Raw genomic sequence first — 19,586 nt, 5'->3', positions numbered from 1 at the left:
TTTTCGCATTTAAAGCGCTTTATTTCTTATTTGTTGATTGTGTAATTATAAAATGAGCTGCGTGTTTTTTTTGTCTCATTTGTTAGCTTTGTAGAAATCATGAAAACAAACGAAACGATATTTGCTGAAATCGTATCAACGGCGCATAACGTCAGCCGCTGCCTTAATCTTTTGCTGAATGTCAAACCGTTTTACAAAATTCATAATAAAATAAACAAATACAAATCACTGTTCAGTACGCGCTTTTGCAGTATTACTCAGTCGGTTTCTGTTCCTGCAAGCACGTTTACCTCTTTGGGGGACTTATGTTAATTTCGAAGGTGTGAATGTGTTCAAATTAAAACTATCCATAATGAGTTATAAACACTGCCGAATATGTTACAAACCAGACCAGGACGATCTTATTTCGGTACGGCTGATGCAGGAAAGCATAACGATTGAGGAAATGATACGGATCATCACAAGCATTTCAGTCTCCAGTGATCGCCGTTTACCGCAGAATATTTGTCTCCAGTGCTTGGATCGGTTGAAAGTAGCATACGATCTACGCCAGCAGTGCATCCAGACAAACGATCGACTGTTGAAGGAATTAGGGTAAGTTGCGCCTCTATTCTTGGTAGCAATATATAGCTGTTAACATAACGCTTTACTTACGATTAGATGCAATCTAGATGTAAGGAGCAATGCAGTTGAGGAGAAAGAACAAATCATACCCGAATTCAGCACAGCAGCAGATGGCGAGAACAATGAAGAGATTGAGATAATTGAAAACGGTTCTTACGATGGGCATGTGTTGCAAGAACAGGACCAACTAGAACACACAATTACAGAACACTATGCAGCGAGCGAAGGGATAAATTATGCTTGCTGTGGGTGTACCATGGATTTCAGCACACAGGATGAGCTAGAAGAGCACGCCGTTCAACGACACCGGAATGGGAAAACATTCTCGAAATATGGTGCTTTTATTTGTCCAACCTGCTACCAGTCGTTTCCAAATCAATCAATGCTGGATCGTCATTATGTGGTGAGAAATTTGTACCAAGAGGAAATTATTTTCTCAAAGGACGTTGTAGAACAAACGATAAGGGATAACTATTTGTTGGAGAAACAGCAGGTGGTAGAAGAAGTTAAGGCAGATTCGCAGAAATCTGTGTTAAAAGAAATTGTGATTGATTTTGAACCTTCAACAAACGAATCTAGAACGTTTGATGAGGACGATTCAAATGCTGATGAAGGTGACCTGTCGATTGATATCAAGTTTAATAATGATTCGGAGGAAAGCGATATCGATGAAGAGGAAGAACAAACGACGTTTAAATCCCTAGAACGCGTACAGAGCGCCAGCATACAAAACGCAATGTGCCGAATTCCCGGGAGCAACTTGTTTATGGTGTCACAAGAACCTGGGTACATGATCGTGGAAATGATACAGCACCGTTGCTGCTGTTGTGCGGATCTATTCTCCACCGAACGGCTGCTCGAAAAACATTTGGAAAAACGAGACAAAACCACGAACACTACGCACGACGAGCACGTGAAGTACGCTTGTGAGTACTGTGGCAAACAGTTTGCGTACTGGCTGGTGTACGTTTGCCACAAGCGCATTCGAGAGCAGCGTCAGTTTTACATGTGTACGCTGTGTAATGCATTGGTCGACTCCAAGAAGCGCATGATCTCGCACATGCTGATGACGGACGAGCATGCAAACTATTTCAACGTTTGCCGGGAAAGCATCGCCGGTCGGTATGAAGCAATCGCGCTGCCCGGGACGAGATGCTGTTGCTGTAAGAAGTATTTTGATGATGATGGGGAGCGGGTGGAACATATAAAGCGTATGCACGGTCCATCTTTGACGAGCAGCTCCGCGGATAAGGCAGCCAAACTATCATACTGCTGTGGTGTTTGTGGACGACGGTTTCGAAGCGAGCGCCACGTGGAACTTCATCTTCAGTACGCACGCAACGTTACGCAATACTACTGCAAGCTGTGCGATTTTCAGACGTATAATCCAAGAAGAATGGAACTGCATCTGTACTGTGGAATTCATCGTGATGTGTTACCGACTACGATACAGTTGAAACCACTGGGGAACAACGTGTCGAAAGCTTCCCGTTTACGCAGGTACTGCTGTTTCGAAGGATGTCACAAACAATTCCACGGAGAAGCGGCTCTAACGCAACACATAAACCAATGCCACCAGCAGGTGTTAACAGCGAACCGGATGCAGGCGAAAAGGTTAAACCAAATATTGCAGTCCGAATCATACCACGAATGTAATGTTTGTAGCGTACTGTTCAAGAACATTGGCGCCCTTCAATCACACCAAGCTCCGAACACTCAGGAGGGATTTGTGTGCTCAGTTTGTGGCATATCCAAAAGAACCCGTACAGCGTTACGTGTCCACGAGCGATCGCACACCGGTGAGAAACCGTTTCGGTGTGAACATTGCGATAAAACGTTCACCTCGAACCGTACGCTGGTTTCGCACCGCAGCTGTCACATAACGGGCCAGCATAAGTGTGCGCAGTGCGGTCGCGCGTTTAATCGCAAGGAGAACCTTAACCGACACATTTCGCTCAAGCACGGTGAAGCGACGATCCCGTGCGACGTTTGTCCGAAGAAGTTCAAAACCATTACCGTGCTGAACATACACAAACTGTCGCACACGGGCGAGAAGCGGTTCAAGTGTCGGACGGAAACGTGTGACAAGCGATACCTTACGGTGGCCGATCGACGCCGGCATGAGATGTCGGTGCATACGTTCGAACGTCCGCACAAGTGTTCCTACTGCAATGCGGCCTTCATCCGCAAACGTCAGCTGATGATACACGAGCGACGCCATACCGGCGATAAGCCGTACGTGTGTCCGAGCTGTGGGAAAGATTTCGTCGATGCGTATCCGTTGCGAAATCATATGCGCAACGTTTGCAAAGAAACACTTAATGGTTAAATTCTCCATTGGATGCTCTCATGGTATTAGCAATGATAGAACGATATCGCGTCAAATTTGGGCAACATACATCTCATCCGTTCATTAGCACACCTCAGCGGTTCCACAAGGAAGCGATCTGAGACCGCTTCAATTTGTCCTGTATATAAATGATCTGTGTTAACTGACGACTCCTATCTGGTGTACAACATGCTGTTACAGTTTTTAAGCTGCGGTGCGTCCTGAATTCATTGACAGTTTGTACGGAGCAGTGTTTCATTGCGTTTTTCACTCGTCTGTTATAATTAAATAAATGGTGGTGGACGTGAGATATCAAGAAGCAATGAAATCCGTGACCTAGCGTGCGTTTTGATTGACGATAAACTGACTTTTAAGCATCGTTATGACAACGTTATTATTCGTGCACACAAAATATTACGCTTAATGTTTAAAACGACGAGGGAAGTTAACGACGTATACTGTTTGAATTGTCTGTATTGTTCGTTGATTCGTTTGTTGTGAGAAGTTAGACGAACAGGGGCTAAATTTTATTTATAGCAGAACTACTACTAGAAACCATTGATGATGCGTCTCTGGTAAGCGACGCAATTTTCCACCTTAAAAATTCTTTGCGTTTAATGTAAGTTCAAGTGTCCTTGCTTTTACAACATAGCCATTACATTGCAATACATACAACATCTTCGTTAAACCAGTGGAGGATCAATTCCCTTTGGAGGCCCAGGGCGGAATTATAAATGGGGCCTCTAGTTTTAAAAACGATGAATTGGGGGGCATTGAGGCCCTTGAAATGAGGCAAAGCTAAAGGCGCAGTAAGAAGGGGTTCCTGAGCTCACTTTGAATCATCAGCTTTAGAGAGGGGGCCTATGTATACACCTTTTACTACTACACACATTTTTTGGGGCCTTCAAAACGGCGAGACCCTAGGCGACCACCTACTCCGTCTACCGTTTGATCCCCGCCGTTGATCCCTTTTCTCAACTCAACCAAGAATCCGAAGATCAAACTATTAAATAAACTTTTAATAAACACACAAAAACACACTGTCCACCAAATACTTCATATAAACACGTATGTACGTAAAAGCGTTTACAAGAAAGCGTCGCCACCAGCAGATGCTGATCGCACCTCATAATTGCCGACGAGCTGAGCTGTGCCGGTGCCCGAAAGTCGTGGACACTGTTTGCCTCACCCACATGTTACGGAGCAAACGGACCAGTAAGTGGATGATTTTTGCTGTTTTGTGAAGGTAGTGTAGCGAATTCCCACATGGTTATTCTTCTTCTTGATGACAATCTTTGTTGGGGGACAACAGAGAGCAAAATGGAAATAATTAATCACCGTTAGTATTTAGTATCCAGCTCACAAAAGCTAGAGGAGCACACGGTCATCTCAGTCGCCATTGCATATTATTTTGAAGCGCTTTTCCTTTCGTCGAAGTCTCTCCGCGCATGCGATCGGAGCCACCAAAAAGCGACCAGTTTTGAGATTTCTGACACCAAGAGAGCATCCACGAAAGGAGATAACATCAATCTGATCCGCACAAGGAACCGCCATGTTTGTACATATATTGATATCCGCCATGGATATATTGATATCGCTTATCATTCGCTCACGTTATCATTCGCTTTGATGGTATTGATCAATGATCAGAATGAGAGATCTTCTACGTTTGGCTATTAGTTACACATACTATCAAACAAGGGCCCTCTCGGGAGAGCGATCGATAGAGTAAATAGCTCAGCTACTGTGGCGAGAATCCTCCGTCTCGTTTTATCCATCCTGTTCGTACAGTGCGTGTCATAGCTGTACAGTAGGTAAGTTTTTGAATTATTAGGAGTAGGAAACATGGAGTGCCACTATTTCCGAAGACATTATTCATTGCTTATTGTTCAATTATTTTTCAATAATCACATCTCTTGTCGTCATAAAATGTCCGCAGGTTTGAAAGGATTCCATATATAAATGTATTCCATTAATAATCCACATTATTATTTTCATAAAAATAAACTTGTGTCTAGTTATGGTACGCACTGTACTGTTTGGACGGACGAAAAGAGATGAAAGATCAGTCGACGAATGAAGCCCTATGATCGCTAGAGAGAAGGGTACAGCTAAATGAAATGCTACCTCGTGGTACGGAAATTTGTGCTACTTCTTCGCTCATCATGCTCTCTTGGTGTCGGAAACCAAAAATTTCACCGTTTCTGAGCGTTTTCAGAACGGCCGGAACGGCACAAAATACGAAAGAGATGCAGGATCCGTTTTGCCTCTTTCCCCCTTCACTCTAATGCGTTTGATAGGAATGTGAAAGGAATTTTTTTTTATAAACCTTAATTTTCACATTCCGGTCACCAAAAAAATGAATTTATGGGTATATATGGGTATGTGCCTTGCCTTGTTATCACTGGCAACTAATTATGAAAGTAAATAAACGTAAAAATGGTTTGTTGCTGCATTCTATTCAGTGCCAGTGCCAATCTTCCTATCCAAATTGCTGAGCCCCAATTGGATTGGGTAACATTGCCAAACCGGTACGATATGTTTACCGGATGCTGTGCTCAGCGTCACTACGCGAACTATTTCGTCCTTGCCAGGATGAACCGAAATAATACGCCCCATTGGCCACAAGGTAGGATGCATGTTGTCTTCTTTGATGATCGCCAGCTGATTTTCTTTCAGGGATACTGATCGACCATTGCAATACTTGGCTCGCGTTTGCAATTGCTGTAAGCAAGTGAACCATGACTCCTTTCATGCTTTCAGCCCGGTTCACTTGCTTACACTCCTTTGACTCCTTTCATGTAGCAGCAAGCCACCTGTGATGCATCTGCGAAAATGTGTATCTGCAGATTTGTAGCCGAGTTCGCTATCCTATATCCAGTCCCATGCCTTTCCATCCTTCTTAAGCGACCATAGTTGCTGCATGAATAGTTTAGCGACGATTATCGTTGGACCCAGCAAGCCGTAAGGGTCGAAAATCTTGGCTATATATGACAAAACTATACGCTTTATCAATCCGCTTGGTATCAAGTTAAGTAACAAAACTGGCCGATTCCGGGGCATTTTGTCCCAATTTCAAATTTCGACATAGGCCTGTTGTGGTACCCTTTGGGGCCCCTTCTAGCATAGGAGACTGGGCCCCCAACAGGCCCTAGGTGACCGCCTACTTCGCCTACCGTTTGATCCGCCGCTGCGTTAAACCGTTCTCGGTGGACGAATTAAACATTACGGGAGGAATTTGGCTCAAGCGATGAGTGACTCAAACGATCAAGAAAGAGTCGAACCTTGTGAAACGATGATTTTTTACGTACTTACAGTAACGATCGAATCATTGTGTTTGATAATATATTTTTCCATACTTTTATACAATAAACGATAACAGAAAAAGAACTCATGCTTGTGTTGTATGGACACGTCCGGGTTGATGCTAAATAAAACATATGTTATTTAATAAAGCAGCTGATATGGCTAACCTGAAATCAAAGAGAAATGATTTACATACCTCGCCTAGACTACTGGTGAACAAAACAATGTGATCGAAAAAATAAAACAAAACAACAAAACATCCATTTAACTAAGCGTTGGTTTACTATATTTACAAAAAAAGAGAAAGAAAACTATGTTCCATAACCTATATCGTGGAGCGGAGTTGTTTGGGGGTACAATATACAGATATACAAAAAACTAAAGTCGAACAAAACAAAAAAACACATAATAAGGAAGATTTCGTTTGCATTGGTCGCCACTAAAGCCACACTTCTCACAGTTTACGCTACTTAAAAAATAATAAAACGAAACTAAACCTACCCGGGATGTTGTTTTGAGAGCGGCGCGTACAACACACTGTGTTTCGTTTCCCCTGGGGCGTTACCGATCGCTGTTTTACCATTTTCATCATATCTCTTCATATTCCCATATTTCCCCAAAATTCCCCAGCGATTATTTAAACACTATCAATCATATTCCTAGCTAAGTTTAGCGCAAAGTGAAACATGAAAACCCTAACACACACACACACGTGTTTGCACTCTCTTTCCATATCCTGCACCATAACACAACAAAACGCACGCTACTAAACGATCCTCTTGCTTGTATGCCTTTTTGTCTAAAGTCTAAATTTATGTGGACGCCCACAAGCATCCACCGCGCGTGTGCGTGTGTGCCGTGAGCGCTTTTTAGTGCTGATAAGTATTTTGTTTTTGTTTGTTTTCTTCTCCTATATGTGCACTTGGTACGCTTCACTTCATCTTAATCACATTTAATTCCAACATAATGTGTAGCTGCTATCCGATCCTTCTTACCGTCCGTATTATAGCGAATTGTAATATTGAACATGGTTTATAAATCCGTTTCTCTTTATCGCTTTCTCTCTCGCTCTTTTTCTATCTTCTGCCTAACCTGGAAGCCAATTTGAAAGGGGTGTTTGTTGCTTTTGTGGGGTGTGGGGTTGACGGAAGTTTACTTTTAAAGGTACACGTAAAATGTATGTCACTTACAGCTACATCGCTTACATGGCTAAACAACACATATAATGGAACGGGGGGGTTGGAAAACAATTAAAAAAGAAAAACAAATCCTATTCAAATCTGCTCTCGCTCTGCCACTCACTTTCCCAAACAAAAAACACAGAAAAAAACGCAATGGTGAGTGTTTCGAGTGCGGGGGGAACCCCACAGCAGCAGCATTCCGTTGAGTCATTGCCGCCCTTTACCTGAAGTCAACCGCAAAACTGACTTCTCTGCTTGTACTTCGCTTCGCTTGCCCAGGCTTTACGTCCTTGGCCTTCCGATGTAGAAACCAAAACAAAAAAGGGATATCAATTAGATCATCCCGGGCGCGATTCTTGAACTATTCTTAGCTAAATCAATTAATTTGTAATAAAAAAAAATAGTTCTAATGGAAACCAAAACAAAAAAAAACATGGAAGAATTATCAAGCTGTTTTACAGTTTCCACACTCCGTCTGACCGTAACACTCTCTTAATACAACTAACAATTGTTGCTACCAAAGAATTAAACTATCTGTACAATAAATGGTTCCAAGTTGTGTATTGTGTGTATTGGATGTTGTGTCCGTTGGATCCTAATTTGTGGAGTGGAAACACACGAGGAGGTGCTGTGAAAGTACTAAAAAAAAAAATCATGGAGTACATATACAAATGAATTAATTATTATTTATATGCATATATTGGGCGCCATTTGCCATTGCCCGCCGTATGAAGCGAGCTTGGGCGGTGCTGGCTCCAGTTAGTTCAAACATTATTTTCACATCGTCTTGTTTCACATCCTATTTCAGTTGAATTTCATTTTCTCTTCCCTTTTATAAACATTTAGCATCTGACCCTCTTTTATAAACTCTGAACGCGATTAAAAACCGTAGAACAAATCAGATTGGCACATAGTAAGTTTTGTGTGTATGAAAGTTTTCCCGGAGGCTGGTTTGGTCCATCCTTCTCTCTCATCTTCTCTATCTCTCCATCTTCGAATTCAATGTACAACAACTTTTCCCTTCTCTTTACTACAGTGTTCAGTCAACTCTTCCTAATTCTAAGTTTCATTTCTAACAGCTTCGCCGTTTGTCAAGGGGAGGAGGGAGGGAGGAAAGGGATTCAGTACATTCCAATCACAGGAAATGTGGGCAAAAGCGGAGTTTATACGGTTATAACACAACTTATTAAACGGTGGTAATGATCGGTAATTGGTGTGTGGGTGTGTTTTGTGACGACATATCGAAGGAAAAGCACGGAACGGATACGCGAAACGCGCTGATGGCACACAGACTTTCTTCTTAGTGGCCTTGTTCACTACACTCCACTCGGCGGATGATCCTGTGTTATACTGGCTGAGATCATATGCTGCTGCTGCTGTTTGCACGCTAGTTTCGCGTTCCAATCCGCATCACATGCCCGCTCACTTGTAGTACATCGGTTCGGATTTGCTCAGATCCGTTGGCATCATGCTGTCGTCGTCGCTTTTCACGTGCATGTGATGATGCTGCTGGGTGGTTGCTGCTGTAGCAGGATGGGAAGACGATTCGCTGTTGGCGGGCGATGGTGTATCACGCTCCCGGTCGTGCGGTTCCCGATGATGGTCGTGCTCGCTAGTGCCGCTCGTACTGCTGCTTCGGCTGCCGTTTCGCGCTGAGTGGTGGTGCGATTGGTGGTGTGCGTGCGGATGCTGCAGATGATGGTGGGTGGGATGGTCCGGTTGGTCGTCCTGCTGGTGGCGAGCTTCGGCCGCCGCCGCAATAGCTGCCGCTGCTGCCGCCTGTGCCTGTAGCTGCTGCTGATGCAGATGGTGCAGGTTGCTGCTGATCGTGTGCAGCGATTGCGAATTGATCGACAGGGGCGTTGGTGAGGACGGCGGCGAACCAGCTTCCGATTGTTGTTGCTGCTGCTGCTGTTGCTGCTGTCGGAGCAGCTGAATTGTCGTCAGTCCATTAGCGTTTCGTATCAGTCTGCAAACCAGAACAGAAATCAGATCGATTAGATCGGTTGTTGGTGGGAATTGGAATTCTTCGCTATTCCACAACTTACGGATAACAATCGGTACCGTTGACCGGCGATCCGTAGCTGAACTTGCGATCGTTCGTGCTGAGATCGGTCGGCTTCAGGTCGTCCAGGTCGGTTTCCATCTTAATGTTACGATGGTGCGGTCCCGAACCATTTTGTACTGCGAGATGATGCGAATGGAGTGCCTGCTGCTGTTGCTGCTGCTGCTGCTGCAGGTGATGATGATGGTGCAGGGATGATGGCGATGAGGACGACGACGAGGACGAAGGCGAGAGCGGCCCGTTCTGAGATGCGGCAGCGGCAGCTGCTGCGGCGGCCAGATGATGAATGTTTGCCCCGTTCGGGAGCAGCGACATTAGCGAATTGGCGGCACTGGATGACCCATTGCTCGCAGACACTCGGTCACCGTTGCGCTCACTGCCGCTTCCGGATTGTGCCGCAGCGGCGGCTGCTGCGGCCTGGCTAGCTGCCATCGTTTGCCGCAACAGTGAGATGTTTTTGATACTCTTCAGCTCCGTCGGATTGCGGAGGAATCTGTTAGAGGTGAAGAGAGAAAAAAGGATGATTAGCAACGAACTTTTCGGACGGTTCTGGACGAACTAATACTGGTCGAGGTGTACTTACTGGTAGCAGTGCCGTTCACCTTGCACCTTCCGGAGTATGTTGACGCGGTAGTAGTAGCGCAGGGCGCGCGACATCTTGTCGTAGTTCATCGAGAGATGGTTCTTCTGTTTGCCCCACAGCTTCGCCAAACCGGCCGGGTCGACGATCTTGAACACGCCCGTATCGCGGCACTTCCACGCGATATAGCTGCTGTACCGCTGGCTCGGATCGTTCAGCAGCTGCTGCAAGAAGTCCCACAGCAGTCGGCCGTCTGAAAGCGAACCGGACGAAACTGGACGTGTGACAATGGTGGGGGACGGGGACGAAAGGTTTTGTGGTGTTTTTTTTTTGTGTTGGTTTGTGTGTGTGTGTGTGTGTGTGTGTGTGGTTGTGGTGATAGCGTAAAAAAACATGGGTGAGTACATATTCCCGGTTGTTTGTTTTTTAATGTGAAATTAATGTGATAGATGGGAAGGAAGGTAATTGTCTCAAACGTGGATAAGCCCTTCTTGCTGGGAACCCTCTCCTTATCCACGTCGAGAGGAGGAATAGTGTTGTTAGTGTTGGGTCGTGAGTGAAAGAACTACTGCAAATCGCTACGCCACACATAAATGAGCGCGCTTAGTAGCTACATTCGCTCAACCGCTTTGCTCCCCCGCTCAATGCGTAAGCGCTACTTGACCCAACACTAAGTGTAGTGTGCGTGGCTTGTAGGTAGTGTCGCGCGTAGCACCGTACACCAATAGATGGAAGATAGAGGGATTGATGGAAGCTTTGATGCGAGATGCTAGTTTCGACAACTTACTTGTATTTGGTTCCGGATTGTCGGGGAAGAACTCGCGCTTCACGGGTAGGAACGCACCGGGGGTACTTGGAGCCGAATTGGATCCTGACGAACCGGACGAACCGCTACCATTGGAGGCGGCACCCTTCAGACCGAGTACGGCCGCGGCCATCGCTGCTGCGGCGGCTGCCGCATTCGACGATGCACTCGCCGAAGATCCACCGACCGACGAGGATGAGTCACGGTCGCGGGACGATGATCCACCATTGCTGCTGGAACCGTTTAGCAGCGACGATACCGGGTACTGTAGCGTTTTCGTGTCGAGCAGTTGCAGCTGACCGAGGTGCTGCGTTTCCTTCGAGATCGGTGTCAGCGGAGGGCTCTGCTGCGGTGGATGCGTTGCGATCAGTGGCAATTTACTGTCCGGATGTGATAGGGGCAGTGGATGGAATCCGTTCCCGGTGGAACCACCCGTTGTGGAGGTCGCGCCGGTACCATTGCCCACCGTTGTGTTATCTTCGTCCGAGTCGGATTGATTGCTGACGCTGCTGCTGGTACTGCTCGCTGCGCTACTGCTGCTGCTACTGCTGATCAGACTGTTGCTACCATTTCCAGCCGATGTGCCGTTCGTGTTGGGACCGGTACCATTTCCGTTGGCGTTGCCACCACCACTACCGGCACTTCCATTGGTCGACGATGACGAGGAAGAGGACGATGAGGATGAGCCCGCTCCGGAGGACTTGGATTGTTGCTGTTGTTGCTGCTGCTGCTGCTGAAACACGTTCTGTTCGGCGTGGCTCTGTGAAGGTGGACTGCCGGCCTGCGAATCGATCGACGGTGCCGGGCTGAGTGTGACCGAGTTGGACGCGGCCATAAACTGCTGCAGGTGCGAACTGTGAAAGAACGGACTGTCCGGGGGTGCAAGCGCACTCCAGTTCGGTGTGGGCGGGTGGCTGTGCGGCGAGAGCGGATAGCGACCGGTCGGTGTGACCGGACTGCTCGGAAGATGCCGGTGCAGTGTCTGTGCGTCCCGGATCAACATCTGCAGCACGTTGTGTAGCACATCACCGGCGCCGGGGCTGCGCTCGGCAAGATCGTTCTTTGTCAGCACGCACAACGCTTTGCCGTTCATTTGAAAGAGATCCAGATCGAACTTGGGCAGATCGAACTCCCGCTCGCAGAAGCGCAGAAAAACAACCACCTCATCCCGGCCCCAGATGCGTGGGTCCGTGTTGAGCTGGGACGGAAGCTGTGTCTTTAGGTCGGCCAGTGGGCTCGGTGGTGCTGGCGGGTAGCGCCATAGCAGCTCTGAGTTCCATAGCCCTAGCGGTGGTGGCGCATTTAGCGGGGAGAGCGGGATCGGTAATAGCTTCATGGCGGCGGCGGCAAAGATGGCTGCAGCGGCGGTGGACGGCGGTTGGATGGCGCTGGTTACTACGTCCTGCCCGGACACCGCTGCACTGCTAGCCTGGTGTTCACGAATGATGGCCGCAATCGTGCTAGTATGCTATCGATCGTCGATAATATGGCTGCAACGAATCCGGGACAATCTCACGAGATGCGATACATCCAGGAATTTCTGTAGTTATCTACAAGGAGAAAGATAAGAAAACAATCTATTAGTTTAGTTAATACCCGAAGCTAAATAGAATGACTTAATTCTGTGTGACCTAGAGCATGTCTAATTCCAGGATCTCTTCAATTCCTGTGCAATTTTTGAGTCCTTTTCTGGAACTCTAACGAGATCTCGCCAATAACTTTCACAATGAACGACACTAAAGTGCTCCAAAAACTGTTAATAGTTGCTGTCGTTCTATTTCACCTTCTCACAGCATCGCTCCACTCAGAAACGATGATTTGAAAGGCGAAAGATAGCCACTAGGGCTGAGTCGCCATACTGATATTAGTTACGGGTTTATCTTTCCCGTCTTCTCGGACGAAAGGGTTCGGAATGGAAGATCGAAATCGGAAAGTCTTTCCGTTCGAAAACCCACCAGACATACAGGTTGGGACAGAACCGGCAAGAATACAGCAACAAAACACCAGGAGAAAGAAGATCGGACGATGATGTTCATCTAAAGATCGTTCGCACATAAGAGAAAAGGCGGCGGCGAGGAGTGAGAAAGGGTGCAGGTTGAGTGCTGGCTGGGAAAGCAAGAACGTGAGAAGAAGAGAATGTATTCAAATAACATCCGCTAGTTCAGGTTTTCAGCGGAAATTGATTTTTTTTTTATGATATGTATAAAAATATTTCTCTCCAACACCGGTGCGTGATGGTGGTGTGCCTGCGCTTTGCTTCTTGGGTTGCTTTTCTTTCGTTTATTTCCCCCGTTTCTACTGCATCACCCTCCCATCTCCCGCACAAGGGGGGGGGGGGGGGGGGAGGCACACAACAACAACAACAAAAAAAGGGATCCGGGAGGAACATCGCTCGCAAGAAAAAGAGGTCGCGCGGGCACGGTGTTGTTTCACCGGAGACATGCCACACGGATGATGATGGTGGTGATGATGATGATGCTGGAGCTTATGCTGTTGCTCTTTCTCTTGTTTTGCTCTTGCTCCCGTGCCCGTCCCATTTCCTGTTGTAAGCGGCCTTCCCAGCAACACCGGAGCGGATGACCTCGGCTATTGGCGCTTACGTTTTTAGTCGTAGCTTAACTGAAGCGATCTTCACCCCGCGGGGCGTTGCTTTTGCTTGACCCACGCGCAGCCCCTGATGGTGCGTATACATCCTCCCATGGAGAACACTAATTATTTTTCACATCATTGCTTTTTAAACATTCACGTTGTACGTTGATGAGTTTATTTGTAACACAAAGCGGTACAAATATAAGCAAAATATTAAAGATCCATAGGGGGAATCCAAAAACGGGAGTGATTTACAAGGAGAGTGATTTAGTTATGCATTGCATCACGGTGTTTTCCGGGCCTCACACAACGTAGGTCAACCATTACTTCAAGGCAGAGGAGAAGGCAAGTTTTTAGCTTTTAATTAGCCACCACAAAAAGGACAAATATTTAAATGCAATGCGCAGGAAAAGAAGTATGAGAGATAATGTTTTGAAATTCCCAAACTATTGGAGAATACCATACTCCACTATCAAACGTCCGTTGAAAGCCGGATGAAGCATAGCATTTGGGAAGCGCTTTTTATTCCTATCGATTGCACGTAAAGGAATTGCAAATGGAACACACTCCGTGTGTCCCTCCCCTATTATTCACCCTATTTCGGGTTCAACTTTTCGCTGACACAGTCGACGCTGACCGGATCTCCCAGACGGGCCCAATTCGTGTTCTCGTCCATGGTAGAAAAGACCGTGAACCTTTCCACCCCTCGCTAGCGCGAGTAAAGAGTTTACTCTGTTTGCGGCGATGTTTTTGCTTATTCAAATCTCAATCCCACGATAAGGAGGTGAAGCAATCGGGAAAGGAAAACGATCCAGAGATCCGGGAGAAGGAGTGAGAATGAGCAAACGATTAGAATAAACAAACCTGAATTTTAGCACCGGCTCAGAGTGACAAACAATCATCTCCCCACCATGAGGAGAGCATACTAAATTTTGGAATTAAAGATTAGAACTTCCAGCAACAAGAAGCGGATCCGGAACCGTGCGCTGGCACTGGGAGGGGAAACACAACAACAAGCGCCAGATCGCAGAGGTCTTCTTGCTGGTGGATGTTGCAATTGCCGTTTGCAAACTCCCCAGTTTGCCAGTGTGTACTATCATCTCCGTAGCGGAAATGCTTGTTCTGGTGTAATCTTGCACATTATCTTACCGCTCTGCGCGGCGTGCGAGTAGAATTCTTCCTTTTTTCATCGACAAAAAAAAACCAGACCAACAACCATCATCATCATCATACACGGAGAGATTCTATTAATAAACGTGTGCATCTCGTTCGCGCACAAGAACCAAAACTCATTGCAACAAATCGCAAAACTCGCGCGCTCGGACACACACACACATACACTGTATGTTTTAATAGCCATAAAGCAGGGTGCACACAGCAGTTACACAGTTCCGCTAAGGCGCATTGCACTTACACTCCTCCTTCCGCAACCCCGTACGCTTGCGTCCGCCAACTTCCATGGTGCGCGAATCATCGCATGCACTTGTGCACTTGTGCCTCGAATCATTGCAGATCGTTTCCCGTTTTTATGTTCCTTCGCCGCGTACAGTACACACAAGATCTCGCTGGCTCGTAATCGCAAAACCACGATCAGGAAGTGGCATTAATGTGCATCTTCCTGCTCTCTCCATCTCTCTCTCTCTCTCACGAAACGGCGAAGAAGAACGGATCCAAATGCGTATCTCGCAGAAAACATTCTTTTCCGATCGTTCTCCTCCACTGTGTAGTCTTGGGGATTTCCTTTGCGAAAAGTGCATCAACCGCATGCATGGCGCGAATACATACACACACTCACACACACACACATTCACATGTATAAAAGCATTCCGGCGAAGGATCCGGGAGCGAGAGAAGGTGGAAGGCCACGATCATTCGTCTCGTGTCGAGGAATCACGGAAACGGAGTACTCGTTGCCCGACCGTACTCCACCCGTTTAAGTTCATCCCTTCTTTCCGGGGTTTGAACATCACTCGATGTAAGTGGTGCTACAGTTTCCTTTTTTTCCCACACCCAGACACTGTTGTGATCGAGAAGGGAGTCAGGAAAGGATTGGGTGAGGATCGTAGCTTCTTCTCAGGCATGCTTTTCTCTTTCTTCCTTAGCTATAGCAGGGTTTTTCATATCACGTCGCAAATGATTCACTATTTATCGCATTATTTTCAGTTGATATCCCAGTATTCAGATTTCATAATGGTATGCGAAGTTGCTATCGTAACGTAATAGTAGGTTTAGGATTTCTGATTTTCCATAATTATGATTTCATCTGGTTCGATTGCAATATTTGTGATATTATTGCGATATAATCTACCAACTTCATCCTGCGACTGTTGTACACCGGAAAACCCCTGCATGCTTGTGTCCGGTTTGAGGTCTTCCTCTGTGAGACGTGTATAGAAGGAGCCGGTTATAAAGCCAGTAACAGAAACAGAGTCCATACCGGACCGTCTATCGTTCCCTGATATATTGCCAATTGAAGGAAGCGGAGCAGGGGATTCTGTAGAACCGTGAACTGTACGAGCCGCAGTAAAAGGAGATCTGGAGCGCATTCCTTTCCCGTTCCAGCGGAAGCAGATGATCGCAAGACTCAATCGTGACCACAACCACATACACACACACACACTCACATGACGAATGATGAATGTTTCCTTTTCTCTTTCGTGTTACCGTGTCATTCATTTTGTTGTCCCTTTCGCGTATGCAAAAATGCGCAGAACAATCTCCAAAGATCAAGACCTCAAGAATTGTGGGATGAGGAACGGGAAAGGATCTCTCATTAGGCACTCTATTCACTCCGGAACCGGGCGTAACTCTTCCAAACCGTTAACGGGCGGCATATTTCTCCCTCTGCTTTATCTTTGACTCTTCGTATATTGGAGCCCAGTGTGTATTCTTTACGAAAGCCAATATCCGAAACAACTTCCAAGACGAATGCCTTCCTTCTTCTTGACAAGGGTGCGGCGTTCCCGTACCCAGTCCCACACCTCCAAATATACACCCTGCTGAAGGGCAAGGGCTCCACGAAAGAATTCCCGTGCACGGGGAAGAATATGGGGTTGGGTTTGTGTGTTAATTTTGTGTTTTACTTATTAATGCCACGTTCGTTTCCTGTGACGTTGAAAGAGAGAGAGAGAGAGAGAGAGAGAGAGAGAGAGAGAGAGAGAGAGAGAGAGAGAGAGAGAGCGACCTGCAAAAGTCCTGTCTTTCGCAATTGTGTGGAGCAGTCCGGTTTGAAGTTGGCGCTAAGCGGGGAAGCGAAATAGTGTGAGAACAGAACACGCGTGCAGTGGGCACATCCTTCTGTTTCCCCAATCTTCAACAATTATGTTGCTCCCCGCTTTTCATCCCTGCGCCTGTGGGTACTGAGCTTTTTTATTGAGGTTATGTGGCTTCGAAACGGGTAAGAAGCGATCTGCGGTATATCTGCGGAGAACCTGCGCGCGCTACCGTTCCGAGAAAGGTAGCTGAAGGCGGTCCACATATATAACCGGTTTAAACGGAAACTAAAATGATATTATAAATAAAGTTTCGCCGTGTGTGCGTTGAAGCCTGGAGTTTCATCTTTTCCTCTCCGTCCGGACGTTGCTTTTATGCGCCTTCGGTCGGTGCTGTGGCACTCTCAACTGGGAGCATTCTCGCTGGGACGTTGATGATGATGATAAGAATTCGGGAGGTAGCACGCAGGAGCAAAAGCTTTCCCGTATTAAAGCGTGTTTTGTCACCCCGCGCACATAATCTTTCGCGACATAACATTTTGAGCTTTGGGGATGGTTGAAACACAGCACTTACTGTACACCCTCCACTTATCATCTGTGCTGTGGCAGTCTACGAAGTTCCTTTAACTTCACTCCGAAAGCCGAGAATAAGCGTTAACGTATGGAAGCGCTGGTATGTTATTAATCGATAATGAAACGATCGAACTTGTTTTTTCCCTCCTTTAAGTGTGTGTGCAAATCTTCCCAGCCACGGTAGGGAGGTTGTAGTATCATTACACAAAAGGCTACGGGATGATCGGGTGTGTGTGTGTGTGTGTGTACACCCCTGTAATAATTACCCATCGAAAGGATGGGTTTGTCTTGCACCGTAAAAACAACTCTTCATGCAATGGACGACCGAGTGCACGCCAAAAGGAATATTGATTGGCGCAGGAGGCGAAAGGAAAAGGAAGTCATTAAAATAAGTACACCACAAACAAAACGCGAGCCGTGGCGCGAGAAGATCGCAACAGATTGCTCAGAACACAGTTTCCACCACTCTCGGAATCGGGCGACCCGAGATGTAACGGTGGTTTTTAGTTTGCGTCACAACATACATTAAATAAATGGCGCACACCGGCGGCGCGAGAACTGTACTTACGATCGCGTACATGTACACGCGAGAACGAGGATACAGGGAAAGGGGCCATGGGTTTGAAAACGAGCGCGCACGGAAGAAGTATGTTCTCATCGAATGAATATTTACAAAAATGTTAAACAAAACCACCCCCTGTTGACCAACCCCCCCATTCAGACCAACACCATGCTCGCGCCAGGAGAGGAGATGATCAAGTATATAAATCACGAGCTGCAGTTTAGCTTTTCCAGCCTGCCGGAACATCGCTCTCTCTCTCTGGGGGAGCGGCCCCAGTAATGTGTGGCCAGTAACCTTCAGATGAAAATGAAAATTGCAATCGAAATGGGGTGGATTAAAACACATTTCACTACACATTTCCCTGGTCACCTCTCCACGTGTCTTCGTATCGCTGTTCCGAAGGTATTTCGAAAGAACTTCCAATTTAAGATCCAACTCGAAAACGCCACGAAATGGGGTGGTACGGGTAAGATGTTTGGGTCTTGTCGATCACATTCATTTTTATCGCTTTTACTGGCAGACTTCTGGTTTTTTTTTTTGGGAAGTCTTAAGTTTTATAAGAAGGTAAGACACATCTGTGAGAGGAGTCTTAGCACAGGAAGTACCCTAAACTAAATGTGCAAACGAGGAAACGTTACGATCTTTCGGAACTCGTTCTCCCGCTCAGATGTACGCAGTTGGAAGTGGTCAGTGTACGGCTTTGATATTTCCACACTTCATTCTTGCTTGCTGGGAGCGATAGCGAGAGATGACTGCCTGGAAATACGGGAAATTGGAGAACGAGTCGTTTCCTGTAAGCACAAGGGAGGTGTCTGATACCGAACACACACAGGAGCAGGAAAACAGATTCCAATTCCGATGCGATCGCGATCTGATCAAGCGTTTTATAAAGCAGATCTGGCTGATTGTAAGATGATAGTGCTGTACTGCGCGTACACTGACAAGCCGTTTCGCTTCATCTTCTGCGTTCTAACTGCTCGCAGCACATTGTGTTTGAAGTTTACACGAGGTGGAGCGGAGAACGTAACAGAACAGATTGTAAAACGTGTTGTTATGCTGCTCGGCCCCATACACACACACAACAGTCTCGCATGCACTCCGTGGGTTCAGGGTTTTAGCAACAGCATCCACCAAAGCAGGCTCTCTTTCGCTCCGGCTTTTGGAGGTGTTTTGGTGAAACTTCCTTTAAATTGTTTGCTCGCATCGTCGACAGCGTTATACCGACACGCTGTTGTGTTGTGTTACATACGATCGTTCTCAGCTCATTTGCATATCGTTAAGTCGGCGGGGTTTGCCGAGTGCTTCCCGGTGCTGGAGATCTAGCGAGCCCAGAGCCAGATTGGAGCAGAGCGCTGTGTCTGGTGCTTCCTCATCATCCACATTTCACGCATAGTAATGTTTCGCGGTCGTTAGGTCTCGCTTCTTCTATCTCCGGTAAAACGCAAAACCCCGTAGGAGAAGGACAAACAAAACCAAAAATCTCCATCATCCAAAAAGGGGCACAGGAGACGACACTGTTCTTTTTGACAAACGCTTTTTTCGCAAAGACACAAAACATCATGGAACATTGGAGAAAGAGAAACGATCATTAGATGTTTTTACGCTCGCTTCAACCTGTTGTACCTCGTGGAGTCACTGTGTTGTGTTTGCTACAGCCAACGCATTCTTGCCTATCTTCCCTGCGGGGAGATTAAAACATAGATCCGCTGTCTGTGGAATGTGCGAGATGACGAGATGTTGAGTGCTGGTGCGAAGATGAG

At 46.6% G+C, this 19,586-nt stretch overlaps 2 protein-coding genes across 4 annotated transcripts in view; one reads left to right on the top strand and one right to left on the bottom strand.

Moving 5' to 3' along the window:
• The first annotated feature begins 346 nt into the window (after window positions 1-346).
• LOC128302315 (zinc finger protein 85-like) lies at window positions 347-3,268 on the top strand. The gene is made up of 3 exons (XM_053039109.1): window positions 347-594; window positions 661-959; window positions 1,164-3,268. The coding sequence occupies exons 1-3, from the start codon at window positions 353-355 to the stop codon at window positions 2,951-2,953; spliced, it is 2,331 nt and encodes a 776-aa protein (XP_052895069.1). The 5' UTR covers window positions 347-352; the 3' UTR covers window positions 2,954-3,268.
• Window positions 3,269-6,524: 3,256 nt separating this feature from the next.
• The window catches only part of LOC128301311 (ets DNA-binding protein pokkuri), a 43,879-nt gene continuing 30,817 nt past the window's right edge, over window positions 6,525-19,586 (bottom strand). For all 3 annotated transcript variants that reach the window (XM_053037713.1, XM_053037714.1, XM_053037715.1), the window contains exons 4-7: window positions 10,873-12,440; window positions 10,089-10,359; window positions 9,489-9,998; window positions 6,525-9,409 (exon numbers count right to left, since the gene is read on the bottom strand). In XM_053037713.1, the coding sequence (XP_052893673.1) occupies window positions 8,863-9,409; window positions 9,489-9,998; window positions 10,089-10,359; window positions 10,873-12,226 (2,682 nt within the window). In that variant the 5' untranslated portion in view covers window positions 12,227-12,440 and the 3' untranslated portion in view covers window positions 6,525-8,862. The remainder of the gene's footprint in view (window positions 9,410-9,488; window positions 9,999-10,088; window positions 10,360-10,872; window positions 12,441-19,586) is intronic.

Source organism: Anopheles moucheti, chromosome 3 (assembly GCF_943734755.1).
Source record: "Anopheles moucheti chromosome 3, idAnoMoucSN_F20_07, whole genome shotgun sequence".
NCBI lineage: Eukaryota > Metazoa > Arthropoda > Insecta > Diptera > Culicidae > Anopheles > Anopheles moucheti.
This window is presented reverse-complemented; position numbering and strand designations above follow the sequence as displayed.